General features: G+C 37.8%; 1 protein-coding gene across 2 annotated transcripts in view; it reads right to left on the minus strand.

Annotated features, from left to right (window-relative positions):
• CNTNAP5 (contactin associated protein family member 5) overlaps positions 1-12,336 on the minus strand; it is an 891,734-nt gene that overhangs the window by 672,246 nt on the left and 207,152 nt on the right. For both annotated transcript variants that reach the window (XM_010342190.3, XM_074399829.1), the window contains exon 3: positions 7,494-7,687. In XM_010342190.3, the coding sequence (XP_010340492.1) occupies positions 7,494-7,687 (194 nt within the window). The remainder of the gene's footprint in view (positions 1-7,493; positions 7,688-12,336) is intronic.

Below are 12,336 nucleotides of genomic sequence, written 5' to 3' on the forward strand. Positions count from 1 at the left end.
TCATTGACTATATTTACATTTTAAAAATCCCAATACTTTGTTAGATGTTAAAGTTGAGATATTAACTCTTGTCAATGAGAAGAGTCAAACTCTGTAAAATATTTTAAGAGATTCATTCTGAGCCAAATTTGACTGATCATGGGCCATGACACAACCCTCAGGGGGTCCTAAGAATATGTGCTCAAGGTGGTTGGGTACAGCTTGGTTTCACATATTTTAGGAAGGCATGAGACATCAAATACATTTAAGAAATACATTGGTTTGGTTCATAAAGGTGGGACAACTCAAAGCGGGGGAGCTTCCAGGCTATAGGTGAATTTAAATATTTTCTGGTTGACAAATGGTTGAGTTTATCTAAAGTCCTGGGATTAATGGAAGGGATGTTCAGGTTTAGATAAAGGATTGTGGAGACCGAGTTGTGCAGAGGAAACTCTCAGATATCAGACTTCTGTAAAATGTTTCTATCAGACTTAAAAGGGTGCCTGACTCTTAGTTAATTATCTCTTGGATCTGGGAAGGAAGGAAGGAATAAAAGAGGAAAGGAGAATCCTAGAGAATGTGGATTTTTCCCACAAGAGACTGTAGGGCAATTTCAAGGTATGGCAAGGAAATATATTTTGGAGTAAAACATTTTGATTTTCTTCCTTGTTATGCCAGAGTCAGATTGCAAAGTAAGTCATACAGGGTCAAATAAAACCCATCTGATGAGAGTTGATGATTTGTAGGGCATGACTCCCCAGACCCCTTAAATAGGAATTTGGGCAAGATTAAAAAAAAAAAAAAAATCCAACCTTAGTTCTCACTCTGATTCCTCTTAATCTAAAATGAGTGTCTCCAAAACCTAACGGGTTTATACATATTGAAAATACAATTAGAAGTTGAGATTGCTGGAACTCATTAAGTACCTTAACAATAAGATTAATTTAATAGCAGTGGATTTACGAGAATTAATTTTAAGCAGATCATCCTTCTTACTTTGATATCAGCTGTTGGATCCTATCCCACTACACATGCAACCAGTTTGTAGGGGATTGCAAACATCTGGTCTCCCCTAGAAAGTGTCTGTATGAATATTAATCCTGAAGACTACACATGGACTCCCTGTCTGTGTGATGTGTTTAAATGCCACATGTGTAAATGTGTGAGTGCATCTACTCCTTAAAAAGGTTAGACCCCATGTTGGGAAATTCTCTAAAACATTTCAGCAAATTCTAGTATTAAGAAGGGAAAACAGATGGGCATCAGTGAGGAACTTTCAAGGGCTAAATGCGGAGCCAGAGGGCTGGAGGGAGCCTGCTGAAGCTCGGGTAAAGACCAGCTGTTGCTTCCGCAATGCTGATTGGCCAGTTGTGCCCTGTTTTCTCTTCTGCAGAGCTCCATCAAGTGATAAGATCATCTACAATTGGCAAAAGAGCTTAGGACAGAACCCCTGGAACGATCAAGGGGAATGCTGAGCTTTGAGATCATTTAGTTGACTATTCTAAGCTGACTTCATGGTGAAGCCGAGGCTTTATCTACAAGTATTTCCTATTGCAGTCCACGTATTTATCTTTATCTCCACGTAGTTCCTATTGTAGGCCAAGAACCAGTGTCTGAGCAAGGAAATGTAGAGGAATTGATGCAATGGGCCTGGAAGATTCTAGATGTATCCCTGCCCTGGGGAGGGAGAGAGACCTGCTACAGAGATGTTAAAGGACGTTTTCAAGGTCACGCAAGCAACCAGTGGTGCAACTGAAATCAGACTGTAATCAAAAGCCTCTTTATTTCCCTCGGTCTTTTGTTTCTGTTAGTCTGTGACATTACAATAACTGGCTTTTTCATTGGTGCTCTCCATTAATTCAGCAGCAAGATTCTGGGCATGCTAAGTTCTTAATTGAGCTTTTAATAATTGCTAAAACTAAAATTAATATCTATATTAAAAGCTTATTAGTATATGTGTGTGACAGAACAGAGGAGAGAATCATTTAAAAAATCCTGACAAATATATTCAAGAACATGTTCCTATATGTAGTCTTGATTATTTAAAAAAAAAATTAAAACAGAAAAGTGTTAACAAACTTTGTTACGATGGCTAACAAATGATAATGTATTAGCTTAAAAAAATATGAAGGTGCTTTTAGTCTATAATCTCTACCCAGTTTCTCTCTTCAAGTTTATTTTTTATCACTAACCAGGGATATCTTGTATCTAATTTACTAATTCTTTGTGCCCTTAATACAGCTTCCTTTAAGATTTTGCTTATAGCATTTCTCCTGCTGTGAATGCACCTCACTTTTGCCATTTCCTCTTCTCATTTTTTTTTTGTAAATTCACTGAATTTTTATTAGACCTACACTACTCTGTAGTTGTTGACAAGCCAATATTACTTAAACATGGTTTCTTCTGGTTCACCTGGTCTAAGCACCTCACATTCACATATTGCCAGGAATACCCTCTCCGACAAGCTTCGTGCATGTGAATTGCTGCCATGCTACCCATATATACATATACTGTGTTGCATGCCATTGATTTGTCTCCCTAATGGTTCTGCACACCCAGAGAAGGAAAAAAACCATAGCTTTAGCCCCTTTGTAAGCCTAGCACCTTGCACAGTGCTTGGCGTATAATGAGAGCTTAAAAGATATATGTTGATGGTAATGAGATTTTCACTCTCAAATTGTTTTCTGAAATTGGTAGGTTTAAAATACTATATCAAACAGTGATCAATACTCAGTATGTTCTAGGCCAAATTGGCAGAATAAATGTGTATAAATCATGAAGATCAGAAAGCATCTCCTAGAGAATTTGGAAGTCTCTCAAGGATGAAATAGGGGAACTGATGACCAAAATGTAAAACCGATTGCTTGAATTGACCTCTGTGTGAGAAAACTGCTGGGTAACAAATGCAAGTGCTTCATGTTAAGACAGATTCCAGAAAGCCACAGGAAATCACAGACCATCAGGAGTGCACAGGCCAAAAGCAGCTATAATAAAGGACTATATGGTTTGTCTGTTTGGGGAGAGGTGACACAATTTTAATAAGAGAAAACTACAAGTTGAATATTGATAAAATAAAGAATATTCACAGATGATAGTCTAGAGAGGGGGCTTGCCATCAGCCATGTGATGAGCAGCTGAGGATGTGGGGACATTGAATTAGTGCAGAAGAACCTCACTGACAGTGTGGGAATCGTGCTCTTGAAGGAAACAGCTCAACACTCGTGGTTTTTCATGGATATAACAGGGACAGTACCTGTTTCTTCTGGCATATTTTTCAAAATGACTGCTAACAGGACCTGGTCTGAGGGGACGTAATTAAGAGGTTCCTTTGTTCCAAACAAGTTTACCCACTTTACCAATCACTGGCTCACATTGCTGCCCAGAGTTGGAATGTTACTATTTGTGTTGATTTAACATGTCTGCACACCAATCAGAGAGAGAGGCTTTGGAGCTGCTAGGATTCTGAACACTGTCGGTGGGTTTGTCCCTGACACACCTTCAAGCCTGATAATTTAGTGAAGCAAGGGACTCTGGCTTGTGCATTAATCATGATGCATCACTACATGGCTGTCTAGTGGCCTCATTCATGAGCATTCCATTCAGTGTCAGATCAGAAACTCTCTAAATTGGATTTTTAGGGCATGCTACCAATCATTGGGAAGGTATCCCTTTAGAATTCTTTTTCTGAAGTAAACCTTGTAAAATACAATAAATCCCTTCAAAAATTGGTGAGTGCATTGTCTCATCCACAGGATGTGCTATATATTGTTTGGTAAATCAATTTTAAAGAGCACTACAAACTACGTATTATCTAAAATTTGAGGATCCACAAAAGACCAGGTGAAAGTAGGTATTCAAGAGATGCTCTGCTTCACTGAACAGGTGTGGTGGCTCAAGCCTGTAATCCTGAGGTCATGGTGGGAGGATCACTTGGGCCTATGAATTGGAGACCAGCCTGGGCAACAGAGTAAGACTTCATCTCCACATTTTTTTTTTTAATTTAAAAAGAATTAGCCAGACATGGTGGTGAATGCCTGTGGTCCCAGCTCCTTTAAAGGCTGAAGTGGCAGGATCACTTGAGCCCAGGAGTTCAAAACTGCAGTCACCTATGATTGCACCACTGCACTCCAGCCTGGGTAACAGATTGAGATCCTATCTTCAAAAATGCAAATATAAATATATATGTATATATATAATACACATCTACACATATATATACTCTCCATTTTCTTGATATACCATCTTTAAGCCAATACTTGATGTTTTAGGTATTGACTTTTTCTGAAAAGTTAAACCAAACAATTTAGACAGTATTACAAAGAACTTTTGTTTGACTATTGTTCTTTTCTTTGTTCTAAGGCTTAGTTTTGGTGAATCCAGAGTCTTCTAATTTAAAATTAAAAATAAAAAGTAAAAAGAAAAGCTCTCAAGATAATCTCTTTCATCTAACAGAGTAATCTGATGAAAGTACTAATAAATATTAGCCACAAGGCAAATTTCACAAATTTCTGTGAAGTGTTTGTAAAACACCCTGAACACTGAGATAGTTTTAGAGTTTCAGTACTATTTACAACATATGCAAATACAAATGGGAGATAGTTTTAGAATTTCAGTACTATTTACAACATATGCAAATACAAATGGGAGATAGTTTTAGAGTTTCAGTACTATTTACAACATATGCAAATACAAATGGGTATTATTGGTAGCTTCACACTTTTATATTTAGCAACATGCCAATTAAATAATAAGGCTTAATATTATTCTTAAAGATTGGCTTGACAAAATTAACATTTGAGGTGAGAAAAGTAAATCTATTTTGTGAAAAGTAAAAAAAAAAAAAAAAAAAAAAAAAAAAAAAAAAAAAAAAAAAAAATCAGTGAACTAAAAGAGCAATGGAAGCTACGGTTTTGCAACCAAGTATATTTAGGAATAAATCTCAGTTGTGAAACATGTGGCCACCAGTTTCTGGTTGCTTGAGCTTGGATTGGGCTCAAAGACTGAATTCTTAGGATTCAGTCTGCCATAACTCACAAGAGCCTCATGGCTCTTGTTCATGGAGATGTTAACATTGAATCATCCGTTTATAGAATGACACTTTTTAATATACATAGGGAATTACATTTGCTTACATATGGTGTGTGATGGGTGCTTAGTAACTGTTAGTTTTCCTAGCATTAAGTAAGGGGACACCTATTTTTCCAGGGTAGAGCCTAGTTATTGCACATGACCTATCATGGTATTTTTGCCTAATGCCATGTATTTTACTCCTTAAATTGGAAGTTATTGTAATGGTCCCTCTTCAAATCACTTCTCCCTGCATTTGCTTAATCAAAGGCTACTCCTGAAGCTGCCTCTCTTCCAAGTGTCCTGCAGCCACTGCAGCCATCTCTGGGGTAGTTGTTGCTGGAATTTCCTGCCTCACTGTGCATGGAGGGCCCAGCCTTTCCTTCTCTGTCCATCCAGCATCTTGTACCTGCCCTACCATGTCAAGGCTGTTTGGGATGCAAGGTAGGGGATGGGGAAGGTCTCCTGCCACCACCCTTCAATTCAGGGATCCTTAGTAATTCTGCAGTTCTCTTAATAACCACCCCAAAATTAGTTCCTGCCATGTGTTCATTGATATTGGGCATAGGGGCTAAATGGACATTTAAAGAAATCCCTGGCTTGGAATCATTTGGAAACACAGATAAACTGACAAGGGCAAGGAAGTGAAAGAGACCTTGTGCCCACTGCTCATGAGCCCAGAGAAATCGTCATCCTTTGAAATACATCCCCACCTAGGGGCTAAGCTGAAAGCAGGTTATTTGGTTCTAAAGAGAGTGAAACTCATGATTAAAATAAATTAGGCCCAATAACTCAAAGCTGCAACTCAATCTAAAAACAACCAGTCCTGATGAAACTACCAGAGAAAACAAAAAAATCTCACATCGATTTGTTCCTCTAAAGTCAACATAAAAACCTTAAAATTTTTCCTCAAAATGGAAGGTGCACTTATCTTTTATCTCAAACTAAAAGTCAAACAAAATGAAAACCTGTAATAATTTATGGGGACCTCAAAATTGAGAAAAAATAAAATAGTCCCCAGAAGACATATATTTTCTTTTTCAAATTTTATTTTAGGCTCAAGGGGTACATGGGCAGGCTTGTTACACGGGTAAATTGCATGTCCCTGGGATTTAGGGCACAAATGATTTCATCACCCATGTTTTGAACATAGTATGAAATAGGTAGATTTTGGGCTCTCACCCTCCTCCCAGTCTCTCCCTTAAGGTAGGCATTGGTGTCTATTTCTCCCTCTTTGTTTCCATGTGTACTCAATGTTCAGACTATTTTTACAAATGAAGAAAACTTACGCCCTTTATAAATATTAGAACCTAATATTACAAGTGACCCAGAGTAAAGATGACAGTAATAATATTCTTAGGATTCAGTCTTCCATAACTAAGCTTAATCCTCAATTTATGACTATTTTCAATTACAAATGCATGTGATAGGTAGGAATTAACAAATAACAATGAATATATAAAATAGAAGTTGTTCCAATTTTATCAGTGAGCTGGGACCAACACAGGAATGTGAATATGAAGACGACACTAATTAGCATTAATTTAAGCAGAGAGAGTCTGAGAAGGAAAGAATATGCTATTAATTTCCAAATAGTCACATTTTACACACATTCGGATTAAGAAATGGTGACTTATTTTCTGAACTAAAAGTAATATAAACTTACAGCTTATTTTCTTCTGAGGTTCTGAAGCTACCTCCAGGTGACTTTTGCTACCTTCTTTGCCTCTACCTTTACCTCCGTTCATAATTTGCTGACAGCCTTTTATCCACACAGTGAGGTCAAGAGTGTGAGGCTGGGATTGGGGAAGAAAGTTTGGTTTTGTAACTTGGAGCAAACTGTCCTTCACTCTGAAGCTGAAGATTGTTTCCAATGGCAGAATAGCTCTAAAGTTTCTATTGGTTTTGTAGTTTTAGTTTTCAATTATGTGTGAACCTAGGATAGAGACTGCTTAGTGGCTTTAAAGTCAGAGCAGACTTTAAAGATTCCCAAGTCATGATTCACACATACGGCAACATTAATCAAGTGATGCAATTGAGCTAGTTGTGTTGTTGCAAAATATGTGAAGGCCTGGGATATAATAAACTAATAAATAAGTCAATAAGCAGTAAATCAGTATAATCACATTAATAATCAGACTTTGTCGGTACATTTATCTGTTTTAAAATTAATTTTTATAGATGAAGAAAGTGAGGATCAGTCAATGAATTACCCAGTTTATGACAAAAAGGGGAACGTACTAAACTATTTGCAGCAGACATCCTAATTTTCGTAGGAACTGGAGCCATGCTGGGCATGGGCCTTACACATTGTCTAATTATTTCTAATGGGCACACAACAGTTATTAAAGTACCAACAATCTGGATATTGGAAAATGATGAAAATATACTCTAGTTACCATTAGCACATCTCAGTTTTATTCATTGGAAGGGAAAAGATGTCCTACCCAGATGCTGTCTTCTTGTTTGTACTGTTTCCAGTTGCGTCCTGTGTCACTGAACATCAGGCTGTAACTCGTCACCCAGTCAGAGCTTCCGTATCTTCCCTGCGTGGCCACTGCTGTAATCTCTACTCTGTTTCCCAGGTCCATCTGGAGCCACTGTTGAGCATTGGAATCTGCTGGGGACCAACCGCCAGTTCCTGGAACAGGATCAGAGAGAGAGAGAGAGAGTTGTAGTAATGTCTCACATAGCTACAATTTTCAACCATCAAAGAGAAATGAAACAGCGTTCAACTAAGATGAGTCTACCCCAAAACAGGCCCTACTCTTCCCTGCCTCTGTACTTAACCCCCTGGTACCTTCCATTCTCCACCTCCATCAAAATCTCTCTCATAGATTAAAGACTTATTTCAAAAGCTGTATCTTCCATGCTTCTGTCCCTGTTTCCTTAGTCATTATGACTTCTACTTTACAAACTCCTAGTGAAATTTGTTTTATTTATTTCTCTTCTTACAATTTCAGCCTTTGATTGCAGATATGTGTGAACTAGCCTTACGTGCGCTCTCTCTGACTATAATATGCTTCCTTTCTTCTCTTCCTTGTTTTAGTGTTCTTTCATTACCTTCTCTCTCCTCTACTCTGAATATTTACTGTGAACCTACCATGGACAAGATACTGTACTGCAGAGACAAAGATGAAAGGACACTGACTATGCCTTTGAAGAGTATCATTCATGTTTTCAACAGATGTTCGTTGAGCACCAGGAGCACACTGGGTGCTGAAGAGAGAGGAAGAGATACTGACAAAAACATTTAATGTGATATGAAAGAAACCCTCACAAGAGGTAAATAGCAGGTGCACAGAGCACAGAATGCCTCAGGAGCTGATCAGAGAGGTCTTCTAGAGACAGTAGAGCTGAAACTTGAGTTAAGTGCAGCCATAACCCAGGAAAAAAAAAATGGGGAAAGTTGGATGGAGATCAGCCAGGGAAGAGGGCACAGCATACACCAAATCTCAGAGGCATGACAGAGTCTCTTAACATACTTGGATCCTCGTATGGTTCAGTATACCTGACATGCAGGGACATTCTGACACACATACAAAAACTGGTTTTGGCCCTAGAATTTTGTATTTGTCACATCTGGAGTTTCCAGAAGATCAATATTAGTTCTTTCTTAGTTGGAAGACTTGTAGCCTAAATTTTCTGTTTTCATTTCACATAGGAATAAAAAAGACAATATTCACTTCTACTGATCTCAGATCTCACAAATCTTCTGAAGCCCGAGTGGGAGCTATTCCAGACTGTCTTATGCCATGGGTAGAGACAGCGTGGAAGCAACTCAGGATGTTAGGTAGGGAGAGGTAATTGAATTTCTAGTTTAGGAGAGTTAATCAATAACCTTTTTCTTTCAACCTATGTCATTGAAAACCATTTTAGCAATGTTTCAGTACACTTTCTCACCACCTTGGAAGGAGTCATTTGGACATCTCCTTGGTAACTGAGAGCTTTCCTGAGCCCCTGCTCCCCATGCAGAGTGTCTCATAAGACAGGACTGCAATGCAGAGAGAGTGATAGAGGGCATGAATCCAATCCTATTCTGTCTTTAAGGACGGTGTAATAGAAGACTTTAAGGTACATCTCAAAAATTGTGGTAGATTTTCTTCAGTAAACAGCCAGTCCTTAGCAGCTTTTGTTTAAGTTTTTTTTTGTTTGTTTGTTTTTGTTTTTGTTTTGTTTTGTTTTGTTTTTTCCCCCTCACCCTTTCTGAGAAGACTCAAATGCAGGAAAGAAGGGGAAGAGAATGTGCTCAGCATTTACTGTGGACTGTGTTTTATTAAGTGCTTTGTGCTCATACAGTGGCAGATATAACAGATATTAATCAATATCCATTCTCTCTTCCTTCCGTGGTAATAGAATTGCAGAGGGTGCATGGCTTCATGGCAGTTTTCAGCTTTCCATACTTTTATATTTATGGCCGTATGGTTAACTTCTCTCCAATAAGAAGGTGAATGGGAATAAGATGTGCTGCTTCCAGGCTAGCATCCCCCATCTCCACTTGCTTCTTCCACCACTGACGGAACAAGTTGACAACAAGATCTAGATGATGGCAGAATCACAGCATGGAAAGATCCTGGATCCCTTCATCATCACATGGAGGAAAGCAATTGCCTACTTGAACACATTCACCTAATAAATCAATGAGAGCTAACTACCTATTGTGTTTAAGTCATTGAACACTGAACTATATTTGACACTGTAATTTTGCCTATCTGAATAAATATACAATATTCTTTTAAGTAAATAGCATTATCTCCATCATAAAGTTGAGGAAACTGAAATCCAGTAATTTAGAAAATTTGGCACCCAGGATTAAAACATAGGGTAAATCCAGCTATTTGCAATCATTCTTCAACAGAAAAAAAGTTTATAAAACTCCAGAAAATTAGTAAGGAGGAAAATCACTGGCAGTGGGTATTTGAGCAGAGATTCTGAGGTACCAGTTCCAGGAGTACCTTTTTATCATTCAACTCTGTCTTCCTCAACATGTTTACAATTCCGAATACCCTCTGCCTTTCTCTAGCTTCTCAAAACTAACAGAGAGGCTATGGAGAGGAAGATTTTACATTTCCAAAAATCCAAAATTATTCTAAACTTATTTTTAAATTTCTAGTCGATGTCTTCTGCTGCCCAGTTCATAAGGCTGCATTCTTTCTAGGTAAAAAAATAAAAATAAATAAGTTGTTGAAATGATATTCTCCCAACAATATTAAAACATGGTAGAAAATTAATTTATATGGTGATTTTTGTCTCAGTGGTGAATGTATAGTGATTTTATACTTTTCTGATTTTTACATATGACATAGCTTACATTATCAACATGTTCTTCTATTACACGCTGAGAATCTTATTGCTCACATGTGATTTATTGCATAAAGAACAGCAATTTGGGAGCTGATGGTATAATATAGAACTTTTGATGTTTCTGTGACCATCACTATTTTTAAAATAAAAATTTGTAGACCTTAACTATTTACCTTTTACCCTCAATACAACTAGACTTCCTCATCATGCTTTAAAGTCTTTTCTTCATCTATTATAATTAGCAGATAATAAGAACTTACATGATGAACGGAAGCAAGGAACTAAAATGACAAGAAACTTTGTCTTGCAAATAATAAAATAACAAAACACTCATCAAAACTAAACCAAAACAAATCAAAACCAAAAAAAAAAGAGAGAGAGAGAATGATTTAGCATTAAAATGATTTCTGCAAATTTGTCTAAAGAAAAATCACATCCCCCTTTTGCCCACAATAAAAACTTAGCTTATTAATCTCCCCCAAATTAACCAAAATGGAATAGTTGTTGCTAGCATGTTCATTAACACATCATGTTAAAATTTTTCTGAGTCCAAGAGCTTCAGCCAAAGCTCTTAAAATGGAGGGATGCTATCTGGGTGATAATTGCTGAGGACTCTTTCCTGCTGTTGAAGATGCTCCCCACATTACAGCTAATAGGGAAGACACCCAGGGTTGTCATGGTTGCTATGGCAAACATTTTGTTCTTTCCACCAAACAATAAATGCGTTTTCACAAATGATGAGAGTAGCCTGAAGAAACTATTTGTAGTTGCTGTAAAGACACACTGCACTCACCCTAGCTGCCTGTTTTGGAATTATTCTCTAAATTGGGGGTACAACGTACGCACGAATAAGTGTATTTGGCAAGTTGAAGGCGTTAACTAAGGCAGTGCTGTCTGTAATTTTGGCTGATGTATAAATGGCTATTAACTACAAAAAGATCCTATAAACTCTGCTGTTTAATTTAAAGAGTATTTAACAGAAGTTTACATTTAAAGGGAAAACTTGCATTTAAAGAAAAAATAATCTCACATTAGAGAGCATCTGGAATTGTTGACGTGTTTGACAAACACAGTATCCAGAATGATTTGGAGGTGATGTCTTAGCTATTTCTGGCACACACCAACCCTCATACTCCGCAGACTTTGGAGAAAAAGGTGGAATAAATAGATGCTGGACCAAAAGTCAGGAGACCTGGTTCAAGACCCGGTTTTCCTCCTGATGTTAGACTGATGAGAGGTTCTCAAATGAGCTCCATCATGCAAACAGACTAGTTGGCAGCATTTCCAAGACCATAAACTAGGAAAGACTAATTCAGGAGCTCCGGACCCAGAAAACCCGGATCCAGCCCCTAAGGTCTTCTCTGGTCTACAAGTGACCTCTCAAGTGAGCCAACAAATACCTCCGGTCTTCATCCTCCTACTTCTTCATAAGAGCAGTTCTCACTAGAAACATAATTCACCTTGACATTGTTTCCAGTATCTCAGTTGATTCTCATGGAAATCAGCAATAGTATTTTTTTTTTTCATTTTTTCAAACAGCCTCAGTGGGCCAAGCAGCTAATCCAAGTGTATGGCTAAAGACTGCAATCCAACACAACTCTAATTTCAAGTCCCTGCCTGAGGTTTCAGCAGGCATCAACACCTTAAGCAAGCAAGAATAGACTTGTATGGAGAATTCTAAGTAAAGTTTTAAGTAAGAAAAAAAAAAAAAGAAAGAAAAAAATAGATCTCCTGCCTCCTGGTCACTCCGTGCTCAGTTCTGTATACAGGGCACACTGCTGATTCTGAAGTTGAAACTACACACACTGGGGTAGGCTGTAAGCATGAAGCAGAATAGTCAGTAGAAAATGCAGAAATTCCTCAGTTTCTACACTTATTTCCACTTCTAACTCAAAAAGGGAAATGAGAATTGACTGATGTCACACATTGGAAATTGGCACAAAACAGATTATGTACAGGTCTCTGCAAAGACAGTTCACAACTGTC

Source organism: Saimiri boliviensis, chromosome 5 (genome assembly GCF_048565385.1).
Source record: "Saimiri boliviensis isolate mSaiBol1 chromosome 5, mSaiBol1.pri, whole genome shotgun sequence".
Taxonomy (NCBI): domain Eukaryota; kingdom Metazoa; phylum Chordata; class Mammalia; order Primates; family Cebidae; genus Saimiri; species Saimiri boliviensis.